This window comes from Gloeophyllum trabeum (genome assembly GCF_000344685.1).
Source record: "Gloeophyllum trabeum ATCC 11539 unplaced genomic scaffold GLOTRscaffold_00001, whole genome shotgun sequence".
Lineage (NCBI taxonomy): Eukaryota > Fungi > Basidiomycota > Agaricomycetes > Gloeophyllales > Gloeophyllaceae > Gloeophyllum > Gloeophyllum trabeum.
In genome coordinates, this window is record NW_006920410.1 from 1,795,928 (window position 1) to 1,817,689 (window position 21,762).

Sequence of the window (21,762 nt, forward strand, 5' to 3'; positions counted from 1 at the left end):
GGCCGGGGTGCCGAGCTGGTCGTGGGTATATAGAAATACTCATGCCGTCTCGAAGGCGTTGTTCGCCCGTCACCAAAACATCACCCTAACCTTTCCCGCCTCCCTGTCTCTGTATAAGCCCGCCTTTGCTCGTCCCACTGTCGTCTCTCTTTAACCTTTTCTCTTTCTTCTGGCCGGGCAGACACCATGCAGTCTGCTGCAGGCACCCCGATGTCTGAGACTCCTTTCAAACCTCACAATTCTCCCTATGGTTCCGGTGATCCATACTATTCAGAGTCCACTGGCTTCCTCACTTCGCAACGCCAGCGCAAAGGCGCCAGCAACTGGATTAAGTTTGGTGTTCCTGTTGCTATCGTTGTTATCATCGCCGCTGTAGTCGGCGGTGTAGTCGGCTCGCGCCACCACACCTCAGCGGCTGAGGCAGTGTCCTCACAGGCTGCCGCCAGCTCAGCCGCCTCTGCCAAGAGCGCCATTGGTATCTACCCCACTGGCACCAATAGCCAGTACATGATGCCCTTATATCCTTCAACTGTATGTTTCGTTCTCTCGACACGAGCTAAGCCGTTGCTAACCCATACATTCTTTGGTCGCCAGACCAACTCGGCGGCTTTCACTTCGCCGACGTTCATCCCCCAATCCAATGCCGTCAAAGCATGGCCATCCGACTCCTTCCAGCCATCTAACCCCGCGCCAACTTCCGTCCGCCCCGATCGCCCGCGTCTCATCGCGCCCTCTTACAAATGGGCAGCCCTCCCTGACCTGATCAAGAACGACGTCTATATGGCAAATTGGAATGCTACCATCTTCGGCAATGCGTCGGATTACTATTCGCAGCCCGTTGTCCAATATTTCATGGATGGCGACAGTGGTATCCTTGACAATGCTCGTCAGGTTAAGGAGCGTGTCAAGGCATTCTCATACGTTTATCGCATGACGAACGACACAAAATGGGTTGACAGGGTTTGGGCTGAGCTCCAGGTAGGTTGTCGTGTCCCGCAGCAATACCCATTGTCTGATTGTTTTTCAGAATGCTGCCGGCAATGGAACGCAATCGTTCGGCCCTGACAACGACACGCGATGGAACCCTGCCCACTTCCTTGACACTGCAGAGATGGTCGCAGCCTATGGTATCGCGTATGATTGGCTGTATGATCAATGGTCGGCTGATCAAAAGAGCTCGATCATTTCCACCATGATCGAGTATGGTCTGAATCCTGGCGTCACCGCTCTTACCAACGATCCTAATTATTGGGGTTGGTGGAAGAACAACACCCAAGGGAACTGGAACTGTGTCTGCAACAACGGTCTTACTATGGCTGCTCTCGCGATTCTTGGTGATGACACCAGCGGTATCGCTGAGCAGCTCTTGGGTCTCACTATCCCTAACGCGAACGAGAATTGCGTGTACGGTGTGACGTCTGACGGCACATGGACGGAGACCGCGAATTATTGGTACTTCGGCACTACAGCTCATGCTGAGATGGCTTCCTCTCTGATCACCGCTGCTGGCGACGACTTCGGTCTTCTCAAGACTAACGCGAACTTCTCTATGACTGGCATGTTCCATATGTATGTGACCGGCCCCGGCACGCTGTTCGACTGGGGTGACCATGGTCCCAACAAGTACTCCAGCACCGCCAACTCTATCATCTTCTACGCTGATCAGTTCGACCATCCAGAGTACATGCTGTTCCAACGCGACCAGCATGACGCTGCGGAGCCATGGACCATGTTCTGGTACAACCCTGAGGTCGCCGGAGCATTCTGGGATGGTATGGAGCTCGATCACTTCTTCGATGATCCCTTGGACCAATGGGCCTCGATGAGGAGTAGCTTCACGGACGAGAATGCTCTGTTCGTTGCCATGAAGGCCGGCAAATTGCAGGGTCATCAGACGCACAACGACTTGGACTGTGGTGACTTCGTGTTGGACGCTCTGGGACACCGTTGGGCTGGAGAATTAGGTTCCGGTAACTACAGATCCCCGGGTTACTTCAGCAGTGATGCGCAAGATAGTCAGCGGTGGCTCTACTACCGTAAACGTACCGAAGGCCAGAATACTATCCTGGTTGGTGCTCAGAACCAAGACGTTACCGCCGCGCCGACCGTCCAGCACGGTTCCACGGGCGAGAGGCAGGGGTCTAGCACGGTTTACGAAGTTCCTAGTGACTCAACCGCCTATTGGACTGCAGATTTAACCAGCGCGTATTTCAATGTGTAAGGAAGTCGCTCTTCAGTGATTAGCATGCTCTGCTCACGTCTTCCATGTAGTACGTCCTTCAAACGTGGTGTCCGCACCCTCAATGCCAGGAAGCAGGTTCTCATCCAAGATGAGATCAACGCCCAAGCCTCCATCCAGTGGCGGATGCACACGAACGCGACCGTCACCACGGACGGTACGACGGCCACGCTCAAGCTCGGTGACGAGACCTTGCAAATATCGATGCTGAACCCGCCTTCCGGCGCCTCGTTCTCAACTATGCAAGCCGTCCGTTTGGACACCGACCCCACGCCGCCTGAGCCGGATCAGGAAAACCCTGGCGTTACCGTGTTGACGATCAACTTGGATGCGGGCTCGTACACTCTGGAGCTCCTGTTCAATCCACAGTGGCCCGGGATGCAGTCCAGTGACTTTGTGTCCCCACCGAGCGTCCCTCTAGATCAGTGGTCCCTTACGAGTCACAACTGAACTCTTCTGATATCCAGAGCCTTGTAAAGGACTCTTTTACCTTTTGTATTCCACTATTTTCATTAGTACTTTTGGTCTCACCTAATGAACCGTGACATGTGTATGTAGCTGGTGTGTGGTCGTCGTTTCTTTCACTTCTCTTGGACTGCAAATATCATGCGGAGACCGTTACAACGAACAGGCAGTGTCGATACCATCCAGTGGTCGTTCATAGCTGTGAATGATAGGGGACATGAAGCCATTATGGGGTAGTGATGGGATGGTTACCTTGACAGCGAGCATACTGACGTGCCAAATGCGGCAGTCCCAGCATTGAAAGGGCCGTTCCATTCTCTCCCTGAAAACGACAAAACCGCGTCTTGGCCGAACAGCTCTGTTCATACGACACGCAAGGAAGCAGCAGAGAGGTAGACGCAGCAGGCTCGTAAATTGTGAGTTCAATTCGTGTACCCTGGTCTTCACCCTTCACGTTTGCGGGTTTCTGTTTACCCCTGTTATACCCATCTTTCGACTGCTATAACATATTGTTCATCTTTCCCCCCCTCCTTACACGGCCGGTTCGTGTCCCTGCAGTTTGGGTCGTTGTTCTGTTATCGTTCGAATTTTGACTATTGTCGTTGCTGGCAGCCCCCAGGCAGTCTTTAAGGCCCGTCAGCCGCCGTCAGTCTCCGCCTCACCGTCTTTCCCACCAACCATCATGTTCTCGACAAAGCCGCGAAAGCTTACCCTCACGCTCTTTACCTACGTCGCTCTCGTTCTCGCCCTCTCCGCTCTTTCAGATGCGAAAGGCTACGCTCCAGTCCCTCAGCGTCGTGACCATGTAGACCTCAATCGCATGCTCAAAAAGCGTGCTCCGCCCCCGCTCATCCCGGTCGTAGGTGCTGGCAGCAACCCCGATCAGATTTCGGATACTGCAACTGGCACTGGGACCACAACGGCTGGCGCTGGAACTGCTACGACGACGGGCACTGGAACCACTTCCCGCGCCACGACTACTAGTTCCGAGACGACCACGTCCGCGACTACCGCGTCTACAAGCAGCTCGACTTCGACTTCGGTCTCGACGAGCTCTTTAGTGCGTTGAAATTCCCAAATGTTTATGACTGGACGTTGACCTAGTGTATTTCATGCAGACCTCCAGCAGCACCTTGAGCAGCAGCTCCAGCACTTCCTTGAGCAGCTCTAGCTCGAGCACCAGCTCGTCGACGACTTCATCGTCTTCTACCCAAACTTCGGCCACGACTACGGCAGCCGATACAATCGCTTTCACAACCTCCGCTCCCGCGGGTACCACTATGAATACCCCCGTTAATAAGGGAACCCGCACCAGTACCGTAGTCGCCGCCGCATCCGCTACCGATTCTGGGACTACTACCCCTTCCGGCAGCGCGTCCAAGGTAACAAAGACGACAATCACTGTCCTTGCTGTCATTGCAGCTTGCATCGGTGGGACTGCCATCATTTGGACGGTCATCCGCAAGTGGAAGTTCAGGCCCTCCGCTGAGTTCGAGGATCGTATGCAGCCCATCGACTGGCAGCCCACTGAGACCACCGAGAACGGTCTTCCGGGTCATCATCGCGCCATGTCAAACGCCTCGCATGGCTCCTTCCAGTCCGGCGGTCATGGTGACGAAAGTAACATGGCCGGCCGTGGAATGGGCGGAGGGTACGGAGCTACCTCCGACCATGGTCACGGCAGCAGTCTCCAGCCCATCCCTGACCACGACTTCACGGCCGTCGTGCCTGGCGGCGGATATGCCGATCTTGCTCGTGGCCCCAGCCCTCAGCCCCCCATGCAAGAATTAGCTCGCGGTCCTAGTCTGACCAGGGGTAATTACGACTACGGTGTCCCCATTCACCACCAGGGCGGCTATCAGGATGCCTACGACTACAATGGCGCTGGTGCCGGTCCCAGGTATTAAGTGGGACGCGATGAGGTTATACGATATGGCGACGCAGTAATTTGACGCGCATCCACTTTCGTCTTGTTCGCTCGTTGGGAGGTTTGATGTTGGCTCTTGGAGAACCTGATGGGTCTACGTTCTTTACCACCGACAGTGTTCGTTTCTTGTTTATTCTTACGTATCTATCATTTACATCCCCTGACGCTGGACGCTTGTCACTATCTCAGCCTTCTCCTGGTGTCATTGTGTATGTGCTTAGACGATTGTCGATTGTCCATGCAATATACCCGTGACCTTACTACCTGTAGTTCGTTTGCCGGTTAATATGAACTATATGTTACACATGTGCTACACTTAGACTGTATCATTATCTTCCGCCTCTTGGTTCTCTGCCATGGTCCTCCAGTGTTATGGCTGTGGTTATAACTATTTTAAATGCCACAGTATCACATTGGCATTATACCCCATCGTGGGTAACAGTCTCTTCGCCCTGCATGAAGCTTGGCGTGGATGCTAGCACTTCCACCTCTATGGCCCCGAGCTCGAGATATTGCATAGAAGCTGTTGGTGATGAGCAATTACGGCGATACAATCAACGAGATGAGTGCCCAGGGGATTGCTTATGCTCTGCCAATCAAGACGGTCGTAATATCAGACGGCAACATTACAGCAGGCACTGCGAGCCTGACCAATGCAGACATATCAGTCGAGAGACATCTCGAACGGCGCAGGGATCGGTCGTGCTTGTGAGCCATAAACGGGCCCCTCTCTCATGCGCATGCCAGACCACGCTCTGTATCCTACCCCTGCCATAACTGCCAAAGCAGCCAACGCAAGGGCCCATCGCCAATACCTTGCTGGTAGGGCGGGTCTTCCCCCGCCATTGTATCGCATCGACTGCGAAGAATCATCGATGAGCTGTATCCGCGGAAACAAGCTTTCAAGCCCCGTAGGCTGTTCGGGCGGGAAGAAGCGCTGGGGTCTCAGCCAACTGCCATCGTCATCGTTGGCGTGCCTCTTCCTCTGTGGAGGACGAGGACCTGAGGGATCGGTTGGAGTCCAGTCCATTGCGTCCTCGTCCTCGAGCTCGCGAGGTGGTGGAGTAGAGGGCCTTGCGCTATGACCATTATTGATAAGGGAAGGCAAGCCGAAGACCGGATTCTGAGCAGGCTGAGGTGGGGGTAGAACGGGTTTGGATGAAAGTGAAAGGGAGGCGAGGAGGTCGGAGTCAGCCGGCGGCTGGGCTGGAGCAAGGGCTGTTGAGTGTGGAGGAAGGGAGGGCAGAGATTCAGGGCGCGGTTGCGGGGTGAGAGAGCGATTATGCGAATGCGTGTCGATTAGACGAATGGCAGCTGGCTGATGTAGCCGCAGGACGGCTAAAGAGCAAACAAATATCTAGTAAACTAATGTTTAGTGACAATCAAGGAACATTTTGCGAATGGTTACCGTCACTTCGAGGATGAGCATGGCCGTGAAATACGTTCGGCTTCGCGCGGAAGATGGATCGCGCAAGTGTAAGTAATCTAGAGATGGCCGGTACCAGGACGTCGCAAGCACTATATAAGTCAATAATCGGAATAAATAAGCAGTCATTTGCAGGACCTGAACAGAGGAGTCAACATGCATGCAGAATATACTGTAATGAGAGGATCAAGTCCTTACATTATATTGACGCTTGCCCTGAACACGAACGGAACGTCCTTGTCTTTCGGCAGTGCGCACAGTCCGATATGTGGGATCCCAAGCTGTCCATAGCAGGGATAGAAGTCCTAACAGAGGTAATGCAGGCTTCATAGGCTCTAAGCCTGCGGGAAAGCCCTGCCCGAGTGCACCTAGAATCCAGAATGATCTGAGAGAGCACAGTGTACATTTCCGTAGGACATACCAACAAGATTTCCGGCTATCGCGGAGCACAGGGTGACCACCCAGAGGCATCCTCTGATCTGCCACCAGGTAAGCTGTCTCTTCATCTTCACTGCTTCGTCCGGGAGAGCAGACGTCTGTCTCTGCTTTCCTTTCCCCTTACTCTCTTTCAGCCATCCCCCCAGGGCACTTGTCCGAGCCATGGCTTCCTTATTCTTGATTTCCTCTTCAACTGCCGGAGCACAGTTTGAGCAGACAGGTGGGTAGCGCGCGTATAGGGATTGCTTGTACTCTGGGAGCATTCGGAGTCTATGTTCGTACTCGGGAGACTGCAAGCAGACGTGAGGACATGAGGGTGGGGTCATGGGAAGGACGCACGCTGGCAGGGGGCAAATAGTTGGCCAGGAGGTTGGTAAGAAGCATCTGGTTTGTGGTGCATGCATGACAAAACGGTGTCTTGGTATAAACACTGAGGAAGCGCTCCTTACTCGGAGAAGCTAGGGCACAGTTAGAGAACTAAGTCTAGTGATACGACATTGCAGGAAGCCGTACCTCTCTTGGAAAATGACTTCTTGTTCAACGTCTCGTCATGCATGGCGGGCTCATCTGACATGATCTCGCCGTGCGCATCATATCGGTTCCAGCATGTGCAGTGCGGGCAGCGGAAATTCCGCGGGTTTTGTGGGAGCGGCGTTATGGCTGAATTGCAGAAGAAGCATGTCACGCTCGTCGGTCGCCGTAATAGAGGAGCCATTGCGTCTTGATGGAGACGCGTCGGGTACGCCGCGGTAGGCGATGAGCACTGGGCACTGACCGCTGAGCAGTGGGCAAGGACCTATAGGTGTGGAACCAACAAGCGCGCCTCCGACGCGTCGACTTGATCGCAGTCTAAAAATAGCAAATTTGTGGACTCTTGCCACACTTCCGAGTTCAGCTCATCCACGACCATGTCCCTCGCTCCGTCGCCTTCCGTCAGCAGGGGAACCATAATCCTACAGCCGTCGTTTTTTACATCGTCTCTATACGTTAACCCTCTGCGGGAAGATATCCTGCATCTCATCCGGCTGTTCATAGAACAGTACCTTCAGACGCGGCCGACGCAACCCTTTGCGCTTTTTAAGGAGATATGGAACTCTCAGGGATGGACGTGGCTTCACTTCAAAGTGTTCGATGTTCGAACGCGTGATACGTTTCTCCAAGTTACTGCGAGGCTTTTCCTTGGTTTGTCTACTACTTCGCCGGTCAAATGCAAAGTCAATGACGCTGTTTATCCTAGAGCATATGTCCGAGGCACAGCCTGTACTTAACAGAGTCACGGCGCTGTTTTGCCTCTACACATTTTATTTCACGCAGCCGACCACATCTACTCCGTCTCTACACCCCATCGAGCATATCCCCATTGCGAGTGGTACGCTGTTCGTGATTACTCGAGTGTACATCCTGATGATCGTCCCAAGATGTCTATGAGACTCTTACAGCGTTACCCGCTTCGCTATCTGAACCACATCTTGCCACCCTTGGGCCTCACGTTACGTATGTACTCTCGACGCTGCTCGACGCCAAGGTCTTCCACATACTCCCCTCGTCCAATCTTAACCCTCACAATCCTTGCACCTTGCCCCGCGAGATCTTCATTCACGACGACATACCTGCCGCAAGTTACGAGCACGTCTCTCGGGCAGCGAGCGCTGAGACAGGAGGAAGATCGGGCCCGTCTACTCCGGTACCAGAAGCGCCCCTTCCGAAGAAGAAAGGCCGACCATCGAAGAGGGAGCGTATGCGGAAATCCAAGGACGCCCTACTTGCTCTGGACAGATGGCTGGACAAGAGTGCTTGGCCGCCTCCTGGACAGCAGAGCCAGGATCCTGAGGCCACACAGCAACCCACAACGCATGTGTTGATCACGGGCCAACCTACTGCTTCGTTGAACAACTATCGGTCCTACAAGTACTACCTAATGGATACGCTGGTCCCTCGGGTAGATAATCCTCATGGTATGCCGAATTACGATTCAACACGAGGTCAAATGGCAATCCAGCGAGCAAACACTGCTATTCTTGCGCGACTGAAGAAGATCGATCAAATGGCCGCCGAGGAGGGGCTGGAAGTCGGCGGTGAAGGCGGTGATCGGACAGGTCTGACAAGGGTCGAAAAAGCCGTTCAAGAGCTCGGCCGGCCAGGCGCTGTAGGTTCGGTAGGTGGTATACTTGCGCTGCTGGAGGGCGCTGGGCTGGATGAGAAGGACACTGCGGAGGGCTCGGGTGCGGCGGCTGCGACTGCTACTGCGACTGACGGCAATGATGTGCCTATGTCGGACGTGCAGACAGTGGCGGATGCATCTCCCGCCACCGCCGTTGGCCATGCAGCATGATGCAATCCCCGGTCGACGTCTGGGGTCAGGGCCAAGGCGCTTACGGTGAGTGCGTGCATGTCCCTGGCGCTGTCACCCCTTTTCAAGCCCTCTTTGGAGTATTTCCTGCGTGTATACACAGCGACTGCGTGCTCGCCAGTCGTACTCGCCAATCGTATATTTTTTCAAAAGCCTATGTATAAGCCGCTGCGGTCATAGATTGCAGATTGGCGTAGAAAAGCTTTGCCAAGCGCAGTAAAGAGAGGGGAACCACCGCCACCAGGCCAAAAGGGGCACAAGAGGCTTACATAAGCGCGCCCCTGCTTGAGAGGGCAACGGTTACGTTTCGGTTGTCAGTGCAAAAGAGAATGGCCAGCACCAAGTCCGCTCCTTACGCTTTCACTTCCGGTCCTTACTCCAACCAAGGCTCTGCGCCTGTACACTACTCTTCCGCCGCCTCTTCGTCCTCCGACTTCACCATGTCGTCCCAGGCCGATAGGCACTACTACGCTGCCAATTCTCCTTCTCCTTCAACCACCAACCTCCTACCACCCTCGGCGACGAGAGGCTCGGGCCAGGGCGTGCAGGCCACGTTCGCGAAGGGCCCGACCTTGCGCAGCATGGCCAGCAATGGCTCTCTGGTGTGTCGCGTTGTCTTGTCAGGCAGGCGGGAGCGCTGAGTCGACTTACTCGCAGAATGAATCGTCACCGTACACGGGCATTGGAGGTGGGATGTCCAAGACATCCTCCTTGGCTCCTTCGATTTCTGACAAGGTGAGTTGGCCCGTCCCAACTGAGCCATCCCGCCAGTTTAGCTAGCGTCTCTGCTGGAGATGCTGCCCTAGGCGTATGCTGCCGGTATTGCGCGAGCGTTCCTGTAGCCATGTTGCTAGGGCGGGATTGGGCATCCTTTTTGTCCAAGGGACTCACTCGAAGGATGCAAGTCACTGACCCTACTCTACTATAGTTTTCTCTCTCCCCTGACCCCTCTTCCTGGGGCGCCGACCTCTCCCCCAATCACCCTGAACCCGACGACTTTCTCCATAATCCCGATCCCCGAAGGGACCGCAAGAATGATCAGGGCGGCACCATCTTCACTTCAAGAGGTTTCACGAACTTGGGATGCTTAGCGATTCTGTGCATATCGCTTGTTACCTTATTGTGCGTTTCCTCGCATGTGACCGTGCCAACATGTCACTGATTGACATCCGTCCATAGTGCCGGATACCCTCTGATAACCTATTTCACCAAGCATTCACTAAAGACCTTCGGTGGTTTCAACCTTGGTGGGATTAATGCGTCCGGGCAGGTGCGCTGGTGGAGTTGTAGTGATTTCGATTGTTCGTATTCAAAGATTGCTTGTCTTGCAGGTTCCGAGTATGGCTGGAAACTGGGGGCTTATCGACCTCGACACCCCACAGGAGGCATATACCCACCCATCGTACGCAGATCCGACGCAGGAGATGCAGCTCGTGTTCAGTGATGAGTTCAATGTGGATGGCCGGACTTTCTACCCTGGTGACGACCCATACTGGGAAGCTGTCGATCTGCATTACTGGCAGGTGAGTCTTGTGGACACTAATGGAAACAGTCTTTCTACTGACACGTTCTATGCCTTTTAGACGAACAACATGGAATGGTACTCTCCGGATGCGATTACGACAAAGGGTGGAGCGTTGAAGATCACGCTCTCGAAGACGGAGACCCACGGTCTGGACTACCGCGGCGGCATGATGTCCACCTGGAACAAGTTCTGCTTTACGGGGGGCATGATCGTGACTGCCGTCACTTTGCCTGGCATCAACAACATTGTTGGTTTGTGGCCTGCTGTTTGGACCATGGGTAACCTTGGCCGCGCTGGTTTTGGCGCGAGTCTGGAAGGAATGGTGCGTGATCTTGCGTTTGAGTTCGCAGAGGAACCCGGTTTGTTCACGACAGGTATTTAGTGGCCGTACACCTATGATGCTTGTGATGTCGGTACCGCCCCCAATCAGACGCATAACGGTCTTCCCATTGCGGCTACCGTTGGAGGCGATAAGAGCTACGATGGCGTCCTTTCTTACCTTCCTGGTCAGCGTCTGTCCAGGTGTACTTGCCCTGGCGAATCGCATCCCGGGCCCGTGCATTCTGATGGGACGTACGTTGGTCGGGCAGCACCTGAAATCGATATCTTCGAGGCTCAGGTATGCTAATCTTCATTATCCATTATACTTTGGCTCAAACTATCATATAGATCAGTGGTGACCCGAAGCAGGGTTTCGTCTCCCAGTCGGCGCAGTGGGGTGTAAGTGCTGCTCTGCCAGATAAGTGTCAAAAGCTGATCCAGGTGTTTTTGCAGCCGTTCAATGCCCAGTATGAATGGTTCAACACCAGTGACAATCTGATTATTCCGGACCCGACTGCCACGGAGTTAAACTCGTATACCGGAGGTGTCTACCAACAGGCTTCCTCGGGTGTAACCAAGACTGAGCAGGATTGTTACGAGTTGGGAACGGGATGCTTCTCCGTATATGGATTCGAGTATAAGCCTGGTTTCGATAATTCCGTGAGTATCATGAATTGGCACCTGCTCTGACTGTTCACTGATCAACGTTCCATAGTACATTGCATGGATCGCAGCGGATAAGCTCGCATGGCAATTGAATGGTGCAGGTATGGCTGCGGACAGCAGGGTGGAGATCTCCGCCAGACCCGTTCCCCAAGAGCCTCTGGTAAAGTCCAGTTCTCCTCGAGTATTCCATCAGTCTGTTAACCTTCCTCTTAGTACATCATCGCCAACTTGGGTATGTCGACAAACTTCGGTGACGTCGACTTGGACCACTTGACGTTCCCCACTACCATGTCCATTGATTATATCCGGGTGTACCAACCCAAGAACGCGATTAACATCGGATGTGATCCTGAGGACTTCCCGACGCAAGCCTACATCAATCAATATCTTCGGGTACGTGGAGCCACATGGTTTAAATCATCATTCCACTGCTGACAATCGCCGCTAGGCTTACACGGACGCCAATCTGACAACCTGGCGGGACGACTTCAAGCAGCCTTTCCCCAAGAGCAGCTTCTTAGGACAATGCTAAGCTGCTTTGTGAGGCTGTTGCCCTGCTTTTGTCTCTCCTTGCATCCGCTTTTCGTCCACAGTTGCTGCCATACCTCTCACCTTGTACAGATGCACACGCGCATATTTCAAATGTCCCGTGATATCCTTTCACTTGCCTTGAGTTTCTCCATTCGTGCCTCCCTTCGGATACGCTACGTTTAATCACAAACTTGCATGATCATCTTGGGGTTTATTTGGCGACGCCTTTGCTCGCTTCCAAGCCAACTTGGCTGTTGTCGCACTTCTCTTTGTGGAACAGCAGGCACTGGGATGCAATAGCTGACAAGCCTTTAGAATTCTAGAGTTTGTATATTGATACCGATAACCCATCGGAATATGTCCTAAAAGTGCAATACAAATAAAAATGTCAAACATGACAGATGAACGACCACCTATAGCTACAGTGAAGCGTGATGTGAATCCAATAGAGCCTTTAATTTAGTCAATGTCCGCTCCAAAGTGATGATACCACCAGATGTTAACCGGGGCACTGCTAGATCTTGCGAACTATCCTCTAACTTCGTCTTGCTCTTCTCGATGAGGGCGTTGGCATCCCGGAGGACCTTCTCCAGCTTGCCATTCGTATAATACATCCAGCGTATCTCCGACTCTATTGATCCAGGAAGGATCTCTAGAGCACGTCGCACGAAACCTCGAGATAGCACATATGCTTTCTCGCTGTATAATCGGCTATGACAAATGTTCAGTTGAGGGAAGGTGACGCATAATTCACTACCGCACCTGTTGACCATGCCCTCCTCAGTGCCTCGTAACTTCTCGTATGCAGGTTCGCAAAACCAGCTGAACAGCGAGACAATCAGTGATATTAATGATGCAATGAGGGCGGGGCGTACGCACGGTTCTTTGACAAGCACCAGGGCCTGTATTGACACCAAGACTTGCAAGAGCGACGATCGGGCAGGATTCCATACTTCGTTCTTGTCACCAGCCCAAGTGCCAAGGATAGACAAGCATACTTTGCCCTCTTCATACAGGTTGCTGTGGCAACCTTGAATATCCGCCAGAATTTCTGACAACAGCAAGACTTACGGGTTCACTTGGGGATGCGTCAGAACGGATACAGTTGCGATGGATGGAATGGAACACACCTCTACCATTGCCGTTCGTCCAGCTGTGGAAGTGTGCTATAGGCGGTGTATTTGGGAAATTCGAGTCTAGCATCCAGTCGATCACAAACGGAGCATCCTCGTAAGGAGTGTTCTCCGGCCCAATAATCAAGGATCGTAGTAAATCCGTGCGGTCCTCGTATGCACGGACAATGATCGAGTCTGCCACGAGAATGAGCAAAGACGTGAATAGACCGCGAAACTCACGCACCAGGTAAGCTGCTCGAAAGCACCCGGTACTCTTTCGTTAGACGACCGAGGAAATTCCTGGAGGGTTGTGCAGGAGGGGAGGCATAGAACGCGTGGTCCACCGGTGTCGTCGGTAACAGCTCGAACTTCTTCCAGTTTGCGTCTCTGTCCTCCTCCGCGGGTTGTTCGCCGCTCTCTTCACCGTCGGCCGCGATGTCTTCAGGCACGTCCGGCGCAGTAGACTTTTCCATGGCCGACTCTGACGACAGGGCTTGTTCGCCAGAAGGGCGAGGCGTCACCGACTCTGTAGTGTAGTCCATCAGAGGCGGGCTGATATCCATGACAGGCTCTGTCTCCTCATAGTCAGACCCATCCACGTCCATAGCATCCTCCGGCTCGTCTTCATCCTCATCCGCTTCCTCCCACTCGTCTTTATCATCGATGTCATGCGCAGGCCGCCAGACGCCGTTCTCGTCCTGCGCCCAGTATTCGTCGGTCTCGCCCTCGCTTCCCTCCCCAAACTCGGACGCCTCGTCGGCCATCATGTCTTCGAGCTGTTCCAACCCATCGTACAAGCGCGTCAGGCGGTCGAGCGGCAGGATGACCTCGGACTCGTCGGGTAGTAGAACCTTTACGGTTCCGTCCAGGAGCAACTGAAGCCGTCGTCAACTCTCTGCAACCTCCATACAGCATACGAAAGAGATCCTCACATCAGACACCTCACCGAACCAGTTCAAAGAGCTGTCGTCCTTGCTGGGCCGCCGCACACTCCCCTCCTCATACCCATGCGTCCCGCGCTTCTGCGCAATATCCGCGCCGATCACCGCCATCTCCCTCCTCCACCCATCCACGAGGCCCCTGCTATCCACGGGCATATCGCGCACCCACGACTCGAGCTCGCCGATGCGCGGCACGCGCGGCTTCGGTATGCCGTTCGTCGTGCCCGCGCGGTGGATGAAGACGATGTCCCCGCGGTGCACGCCGAGCCCGTCCGGCGGCGTCGGGATCGTCGCGGACCAGTCGTTGCTCCCGCGCGTGTCGAGCTCGAGCACGGACACGAGCTCCTCCCGCGCGTCCGCGGGCGGCGCGTCAAAGTAGCGCACGACCGCCGTGCGCTCGGCCGGGTTCACGCGCTGCACGATCGCCGCGCGCGTGCCGTCCTCCGTCTTGTGGAACACCGCGTCGCCGGGCCTGGCGCATGCGTCGCATCCAGCTCCGGCATAACCCGACAAAGGAAAAGACGTACCAGCAATCGTACTCGTCCGCGTTCAGGTACGGGATCAGCTCCGTCGACTTGAACTTTTCGAGCGTGCCGTCCTGCCAGAGCACGGTGACGGTCGTGTCCGTGTCCGACACGACGAACGCGCGCACCTCGACGGGCGGGTCGCCGCCGTGCCGCGTGACGGGGAGGTCGAGGCCCGGCGCGGGGCGCAGGTTCAGGCGGTCGCCGACGCGCACCATCTGGTCGATGTGGCTGCGCACGAGCGTGAGCCGCGAGAGGTCCGCGCCGTACCAGAAGCGCTGGGGCCGCTGGCTGTTCTGGATCTCGGCGGGGTCGAGCTGGATGGTAGGATATGAGTGGTGTACATGACGAGGTGCTATGGGGAATTGGAACGTACAGACTGGTTGACGGCGAGCCAGGTAACGGCCAGGACGGTGTGCTTGAGATCCACGACGGTGTCTTCATTACTTGGCTGGGGCATACTGCCTCCCCTGAAATATTGCAGGAGGTTCTGCATGCCGGCCATAACCGGCTGCAGGAGCTCCTGGTGGCACGGGCGCCCATTGAGAGAGAGAGATGACGAGCTGAGATGTAGAGATACGCTTACCTTGCTTCGGTCGCCTACTGTCAGACCCGACCGTAGCTCGGGCAGCTTGATGAGCTGGTGATTCGACACCTCGATGGTCGCCTCGTCGAACATCTGTGTGGCATCAGCACACGCCCGCACAGCGGAAACCGCCCGTGCGCACCTCTGCAATCTACCCCCATCCCCTCACGTCAGCACACCCCCGCATATAAACACATCGCCCAGGCCCAGCTCACCTGCCCAATCCAATTATCACAAACGACATAATCCCCCACCTCCATATCGACCTCCCACTCGAGCTCGCTCAGCCTCCTCCACCCGCGCACCTCCTCGCCGCTCACGACATGGCGCAGGCGGAAGCGCACGTCCACGTCGACGACGACCGCGCTGCGCACGTCCTCGACGCGGCGCTTCGCGAGGTCGCCGCACACGAACGTGCGGTCGACGAGCGCGCAGCGCGCCTCGGGGAGGATCTCGCGGGCGGCGGTGGGGAAGAAGGACACGCCGACTTCGCCGCGCTGCAGGGGCCGCATGAGCGGGTCGGGGTGGTGCGTCGGCGGGGGGAGGTCCTCGGCGTCGTGCCAGCATCGCTGCCGCGGGGCGGGGGGTTAGGTGGGTGCGCCTGGGAGAGCGGGGGTGACGTACGAGGACGATGCCGAGCGCGTCGGGCTGGTCGACGAGCCGGACGATGTCCTCCTGGTAGAACTGGGTGGTAATGGCGGGCGATCGCGCGGGTTAGTGAAGTCGTTCTGTGAGCCTCGCGCCTGCTGACCTTGGCGGCGGCTGCGTGCGGCGCAGTCATTGTCCACGGTAGCTTAAGCGTGTCTGGTTCGTGAGGGCTCGTGTATTGTGCTAGTGTATGAATGTGACGATGGGTACGCGAAGACGAGCAGCCCGGACGAGGTGACTGCAGAGGACAAGGGCCGGCAAGATAATGGCGGCACGTGGGAGGCCATCACCGATGTGCTTCTGCGGGTCCTCGGTGCCGATGTTTCTCAGCTTCAAGTGCCACAAATTTGAAGAGGCTCGTGAGGACAAGGTATTCACTGGTTCACTAATGCGTTGAAAGAATGGCTGGTAATCGCACCCCCAAGCGTGTAGCATTCAAGAAATTATTGGTGTTTCGCACTCGCGTCTCTAAAAAGTACATCAAGCTACATTTCACAAACTTGACGCCTTGACGCTATCACTTTGATAATACGGTAGTCAAAACGATGCCAAGGGAATGCAATGGTATACGCGGTATATTTGGAGGGAGCACGGCACCATCAGTTGAGGAGGCCGGGGTTCAGATGAACTTTATGGTCGTCCGGCGTCAGTCACGGAAGAGACGCTCAAGCCCAGTGCCTTCGACGGAGCCCTGAGTCACCGTCGACGGCGGTTCGGTACAGCAACGTTCGTCCAATGTGGATGTTCCGTAGACAAAGGACCAGTGGGATCACAGGGTCGGCGCTTCGTATAAGACGCCGGGAGGGGCACTGGCAGTCCTGACAACTGCCTGCGCGCTTGGTGGAGCAGGAAGCAGTGTCGATGCGATGAAGGGGAATACAGCAGACCAGCAGGCAGCGGCAGAGCGTCACGCTCGGCGAGATCGGTGAAGCGCTCACCAGATGAAGTGAAATGTTCGAGGGCAAGAGCGAGCACATCGATATTGCTGATCTGCGGTGTAGTACAAGGCGAGAGCCTTTGCTCGTGAAAACCGTTGGACGGGAGGTCATTGAACGTGAACAGTAGATGGGTTAGGCAGACACTGCTGATCCTCAGTGTTCTATATCACGACCACTTGAGGCTCGTGATACTTGAAGGACCAAGCTTCCGTCGACGTCGTCGGCGAACAGATCGAGTATGAGTGTATTTGGCGGAACAGCCTTCAGAGAAGGACCCATTCAATAGGACCTGGATCGATTGAGGGATTTATGACTCGATAGCAGTACTGTGGCTGTCGACCCAATAGCAAAAGACGCTTCTGAGCGCATCGCCGGGAGAATGGCTGGGTAATAGAGAAGGATGACGGGGGCAATCGCCTGGATCAGGATGGCAGCGCTCGGTAGACGGCCGAGGATGTGCCGGGGAAAGGCAAAGGACGCTGAAGAGAGCGACGGAGATGATCACCGGTGGCAGCTCGTCATACGACGCAGCGCGAAATGAGCGATTCGAGGCTGAGATGAAACCAATGCCGGCAGTACATCATAGATCTAATCTAATCTGGGGTAAATTTGCAGTACGCCCCTCACTGCAAGCTGTATGTATATTATATCAGCCCCCGTCGTCCCCCGCCATCCCAGACCGATGCTCTCGCACTCAATCCGCCATAGCTGCAACCGCGTAGCGTCCAGCGCAAGCCATGCAGCCTCGTTCAAGGCCTTTTACGCAGTCAGTCATTCGCCGCATCCGCCTCGCTCGTCGCTGACCACGTCCCAGAGCCTCAGGCAAGGTCCAACGCGCGACGCCGACGAGGCTGAGCCGCCAGACAATGTTTGTGCCATTCACTCTGCTCACCACACACGCGCTGAACGCCCCGCCAGGACTTTATCCTGTCCATCCTCCGCGCCAACCCGTCCTCCCGCGACACAAAGAACTACATGGCCTCCTTCGGCCTCCGTCCCCGCCCTCCCCCGGTCACAGATCCCACTCCCTCCCAGTCACAAATAACCCCGCCGTTGCCCGCCCACGACCCCCACACCCACCTTCACCCGCAGACCCCGCCGCAGGAAGACGTCCGCCCGGCCTCGTCCCTCGTCAACGCCATCCTCAACCCCATCCACCGCCGCACCGCCCTCGTCAAGATCCAGGGCCCCTTCACCGACCGCCAGCTCGACTCTGTCTGCCGCGGCATCATCTACCTCGAAAAGCTCGGCCTCGTCTCCGTCATCGTCGTCGAAAACGACGACCTCGTCCGTGGCGCCGAGCACGAGCGCGACGCCATCCTCGAAGAGACCATGCGCGTCGCCCACTTTCTCGAGTCCCACGGCGGCAGGGCCCGCCCCACCCTCGGCGCCGTCGTCCGCCTCGGGCCCAAGCCCGGCGACGACGACGACGACCAGGACGCGCGCAAGGGCGAGTACGTCCCCGAGGCCCACGCCTACCCGAGCGACCTCACGCTCATACGCAGCGCCCTGCGTGCCGGCGAGATCCCGGTGCTGCCCCCGATGGCCCTCGACTCCTTCTGCCGCTCCACCCGCGTCGACGCCAACGACGTCGTCGCCGCCCTCGTCCGCGCCATGTCCGAAGCGTCCCCGCCGTCGTCATCCTCCTCGACAGAGCCCGAGACCCCCCCGCCTACTACTGACCAAGTCGACCTCACCCCGCTGCGGCTCATGATCATCAACCGCGAGGGCGGCGTCCCCTCCTACGCGCGCGCGGGCCTCCCGCACCTCCTCATCAACCTCCACTCCGAGTTCCACCACATCACCTCCACCTTCCAGCCCGCCTGGCGCGCCACGCACCCGACCGCGCTCGCGAACCTCGCGCTCGCGCGCACCTGCCTCGCGCACATGCCGCCCTCCTCCTCCGCCGTCATGGTCAACCACCGCTCGCCCTCCTCGCTCATCGCGAACCTCATCACCAACAAGCCCGCGCTCTCCTCCTCGCTCCCGCACGCGCTCCTCCAGGGCTCCACCACCTCCACCACCACCGCCAAGGCGCGCCTCACGCCCAACACGCCCACCCTCCTCCGCCGCGGGCTCGACATCCGCGTCCTGCGCTCCCCCGCCGCGCTCGACGAGCCCAAGCTCACGCGCCTCCTCGAGGCGTCCTTCGCCCGCGCCCTCGACGCGCCCGCCTTCTACGCGCGCCTCCGCCGCCACCTCGACTTTGCCATCGTCGCCGGCGACTACGCCGGCGCCGCCATCGTCACGCGCGAGGCCGCCGGCGTCGCCTACCTCGACAAGTTCGCCGTCCTCCCCGCCCACCAGGGCGACGGCACCGTCGACTTTCTCTGGGTCGCGCTCCACGACGAGTCCTACGGCCTCGGCCTCCCCTACGCCGTCAACCCCAACCCGGGCGGCCACCAGGGCATGGGCGAGGGCCGCGACCTCGTCTGGCGCAGCCGCGCGAACAACCCCGTCAACAAGTGGTACTTTGAGCGCGCATCGGGCCACTTTCGCATGGGCTCCGACTGGGTCTTGTTCTGGTGCGACGGCGAGAAGCGCCTCCAGCGCGAGCAGGGCCGCCGCGGGAACGCCGGGCTCAGCTTTGTCGAGGATTGGGAAAAGGGCCGCATAGCCTTGTGGAAGGACGTCGTCGGCAAGATCCCCAGCGCCTGGAAGTGAGCCCGGTGCTTACCGTCGCTATATGTATGTACTTGTTTCGGACCCAGGATATAGTGGCTGCATATGATATGATAGATATAGCACCGTGTACCAATTATACCAGCGACTCGTCGTACGTACAGAATACAGCCAAAGCGGTACATGAAGCATAATGATATCGGGCGGGCAAGCATCATTGGCAAGATCGTTTCCTCGGCGAGCGCCTCAGTTGAACGGCCTCGGCGACCTCTTCCTTCGCCCGGGTGTTCTCCTTCCGCGCGCCAGACTGGGTCAACAGACTCCTGCCCTCGCCGGACGACGTAGTAGTAGTCGCATTCGCCCTCGTCGTCCCCCGCGGGCGTCTGGTCTTCTTCTCCTCAGTAGCACTGGAAGGCCCTGCGTTGGGGACGGCCTCGGCGAGGACAGGCGCGGCCTTCCGTTTGCCCTTTGTAACAGTGGTAGAGGTGGTGGCGCGAACTACCACGTCCTCTTGTACGTCCTTGGTCTTGCCTCGAGTAGTAGTCGTCGTCTTGGAAGTCGCAGCAGCATGTACGGTGCTCGTCTTCCGCACGACAGCGTCCCTATCCACCGTCTGGCACCGGCTGCGGGCAGTAGCCTTGGACGGCCCAGCGCGGACCGGGGCTTTGCCCTTCGCAAATGCCCTCGCCTGAGGAGCCGGCTCAGGTGCCTCCACAGGCTCCTCTTCCTGAATGCACTCCATCGACGGCCTCGGAGTCCGACGGCCAACGCGCCTGACAGGCTCCTCCTGCCGCACGGCCACCGTGGTCCTCGACGTCCCCGTATCAGAGACGCGCGTACGCTGCACGACCACGCTCGTAGTCGATCCCATACTCGAACGCGATCCTCGCCGGGTCCTCGGGTCAGGGGTCGGCTCGAGGACGCCTGCGCGCCGCCAGGGAACAAAGTGGCGAGAGCCTTTCTTCAACTGCTTAACGGTAGCGGCAAGGCCCTTGCGCACGCGGTCGTAGAATCCGTTCACGGTCCAGTCGTCGATGTTCCGCACGAGAAGGAAGACCTGGAGGGCGTCGCCAGGTTTTTCGAGATCCCATACGTGCGGGCGCCAATCGTCGTTTTTCGTATAAGGTGCGGATAACACGGCCTGCACCACCCTCTGAAGTAAGCATTCGTATGATGCCCAACATGAGACGCGACTGACCTGCTTCCCGTTTTCAGTGGCATGCCAGTCGATATGGGCCCTGACAGTGCCATTCTCCCATACGAGACCGAAGACGGGGACCTCGACTCCGAACGCAGCCAACTGGCGTACGACACCCGCACAGCTCATGCGGTTTTGTCTGTACGCCTCGTCACTGACGTGCTTCTTGGGCTTCTTGTCCTCCCACACGCTGCTGGCAAACTCGAAACCCTCTACTTCAGGCAACTGTTGGCAAGGAGTCGCCTGGAAGTTCAAGGACCGTTCGGAGGACTTCGAGTCCGATATATCCGTGCCCAAGCGGCAGTCCCACTTCAGTTTGTTCCAGAGGGAGCTGGTGGATGCGGAAAGCCGTCGACCCAGACTTGCAGGTAGGAACACCATGTTATCGGGGACGATGGTGGAAGCGTTCAGAATCCGGACGGTACGATTTGTTATCTTCGTACAGTGGGGCAGTGGCTCAGGTAACGAAAGAGGAGTCTGCACCCTTGCGGAGGGTTAGCTTGCGGATAGGATGAATGGGCGCTTGGCTTACCTATAGTCGCTCTTTTCGATGGCCAGTCTCCTTATCATGGTATACCTGTGCATGTCATAGCACTTAGTCCGGTACGGGCCCCGCCAAGCAACACCACTTACACGCTACAAACGTCGCTAGCCTCCGACCGCTTCTCATTGCGATCGACTATATTCTTCAGAGTCTTCCATCCTCCGAAGGAGCAGATTATGCCCGTAAGGAGGTCTCGGCTGTCAGCTGGGTCGACTTGGTCCGAGAAGAGGGCCGGGCAATCTTCACGAGCGTTACGGAAGAAAGTCACTAAGTCTGACGACAATCTTCCGTGAAGATCAGAGCCCTGGAGCCTCGTCAATAAACTTAACGAGTTAATGCAACGTCACTCACTTCTTCCAGCCATGCCGCTGGTAGCTTGCCGGTTGTGTCGAATACCGCCTCGACCTCATGGAAGAATTCATCCGGAATATCATCATATGTTGCCACTTTGCAGCCTTGGGACGTAGTCCATTTCTCAAAAAACTTGGTGTTCTTGGCGATCCTAGAAAGTAGGTATTAGCTTATTAGCCATGACCATTCTCTCCTTCACGCACTCTGAAGCAGAATGCGGCTTCACTCGCGAGGGTTTATGTACAGCAGACACAGAGTCGCTCATCTATACTGTATCATGACACGCGACATGAGTGCCTTTTAAGGTGTTGTATCAGAGCAAGCCACAGAGAACTCACGAAGTAAGGAGTGTATCAGTATTGCTGGGGTCTTGAATAAGTCATTAGAAGTCGTCGAACCTTTCGTGA

General features: G+C 56.5%; 8 protein-coding genes across 8 annotated transcripts; 5 read left to right on the top strand and 3 right to left on the bottom strand.

The window, feature by feature from the left end:
- Positions 1–64: 64 nt before the first annotated feature.
- GLOTRDRAFT_52744 (uncharacterized protein) lies at positions 65–2,930 on the top strand. The gene is made up of 4 exons (XM_007862171.1): positions 65–531; positions 595–978; positions 1,028–2,217; positions 2,272–2,930. The coding sequence occupies exons 1-4, from the start codon at positions 187–189 to the stop codon at positions 2,687–2,689; spliced, it is 2,337 nt and encodes a 778-aa protein (XP_007860362.1). The 5' UTR covers positions 65–186; the 3' UTR covers positions 2,690–2,930.
- Positions 2,931–2,993: 63 nt separating this feature from the next.
- Positions 2,994–4,998, top strand: GLOTRDRAFT_135185 (uncharacterized protein). Its single transcript, XM_007862718.1, has 3 exons — positions 2,994–3,120; positions 3,317–3,764; positions 3,823–4,998. The coding sequence occupies exons 2-3, from the start codon at positions 3,387–3,389 to the stop codon at positions 4,609–4,611; spliced, it is 1,167 nt and encodes a 388-aa protein (XP_007860909.1). The 5' UTR covers positions 2,994–3,120; positions 3,317–3,386; the 3' UTR covers positions 4,612–4,998.
- Positions 4,999–5,174: 176 nt separating this feature from the next.
- On the bottom strand, positions 5,175–7,210 carry GLOTRDRAFT_68209 (uncharacterized protein; the record flags this gene model as incomplete). The annotated part of the gene is made up of 6 exons (XM_007862719.1): positions 5,175–5,988; positions 6,040–6,195; positions 6,256–6,425; positions 6,479–6,785; positions 6,835–6,953; positions 7,009–7,210. The coding sequence occupies 6 exons, from the start codon at positions 7,208–7,210 to the stop codon at positions 5,296–5,298; spliced, it is 1,647 nt and encodes a 548-aa protein (XP_007860910.1). The 3' UTR covers positions 5,175–5,295.
- A 178-nt stretch (positions 7,211–7,388) lies between these two features.
- Positions 7,389–8,827, top strand: GLOTRDRAFT_135187 (uncharacterized protein; the record flags this gene model as incomplete). The annotated part of the gene is made up of 3 exons (XM_007862720.1): positions 7,389–7,677; positions 7,733–7,864; positions 7,914–8,827. The coding sequence occupies exons 1-3, from the start codon at positions 7,404–7,406 to the stop codon at positions 8,825–8,827; spliced, it is 1,320 nt and encodes a 439-aa protein (XP_007860911.1). The 5' UTR covers positions 7,389–7,403.
- A 331-nt stretch (positions 8,828–9,158) lies between these two features.
- On the top strand, positions 9,159–14,094 carry GLOTRDRAFT_52752 (beta-glucan synthesis-associated). Its single transcript, XM_007862172.1, has 18 exons — positions 9,159–9,447; positions 9,503–9,580; positions 9,774–9,967; positions 10,025–10,115; positions 10,177–10,368; positions 10,429–10,692; positions 10,753–10,989; positions 11,040–11,090; positions 11,145–11,351; positions 11,407–11,517; positions 11,571–11,750; positions 11,806–12,599; positions 12,651–12,710; positions 12,768–12,908; positions 12,960–12,966; positions 13,019–13,198; positions 13,248–13,878; positions 13,936–14,094. The coding sequence occupies exons 1-12, from the start codon at positions 9,175–9,177 to the stop codon at positions 11,887–11,889; spliced, it is 1,962 nt and encodes a 653-aa protein (XP_007860363.1). The 5' UTR covers positions 9,159–9,174; the 3' UTR covers positions 11,890–12,599; positions 12,651–12,710; positions 12,768–12,908; positions 12,960–12,966; positions 13,019–13,198; positions 13,248–13,878; positions 13,936–14,094.
- On the bottom strand, positions 12,308–15,835 carry GLOTRDRAFT_135189 (uncharacterized protein; the record flags this gene model as incomplete). The annotated part of the gene is made up of 14 exons (XM_007862721.1): positions 12,308–12,599; positions 12,651–12,710; positions 12,768–12,908; positions 12,960–12,966; positions 13,019–13,198; positions 13,248–13,878; positions 13,936–14,416; positions 14,472–14,785; positions 14,845–14,991; positions 15,055–15,147; positions 15,197–15,205; positions 15,270–15,623; positions 15,679–15,738; positions 15,806–15,835. The coding sequence occupies 14 exons, from the start codon at positions 15,833–15,835 to the stop codon at positions 12,308–12,310; spliced, it is 2,799 nt and encodes a 932-aa protein (XP_007860912.1).
- A 1,487-nt stretch (positions 15,836–17,322) lies between these two features.
- Positions 17,323–19,813, top strand: GLOTRDRAFT_113129 (mitochondrial amino-acid acetyltransferase; the record flags this gene model as incomplete). Its single annotated transcript, XM_007862722.1, has 2 exons — positions 17,323–17,406; positions 17,559–19,813. 2 exons carry the CDS (start codon positions 17,323–17,325, stop codon positions 19,302–19,304), a joined length of 1,830 nt encoding a protein of 609 aa, XP_007860913.1. The 3' UTR covers positions 19,305–19,813.
- An 815-nt stretch (positions 19,814–20,628) lies between these two features.
- GLOTRDRAFT_22243 (uncharacterized protein) lies at positions 20,629–21,502 on the bottom strand (the record flags this gene model as incomplete). Its single annotated transcript, XM_007861941.1, has 3 exons — positions 20,629–20,944; positions 21,094–21,244; positions 21,334–21,502. Coding segments are annotated over 3 exons (636 nt in total), but the record flags the coding sequence as incomplete, so codon positions are not given.
- Positions 21,503–21,762: the final 260 nt, after the last annotated feature.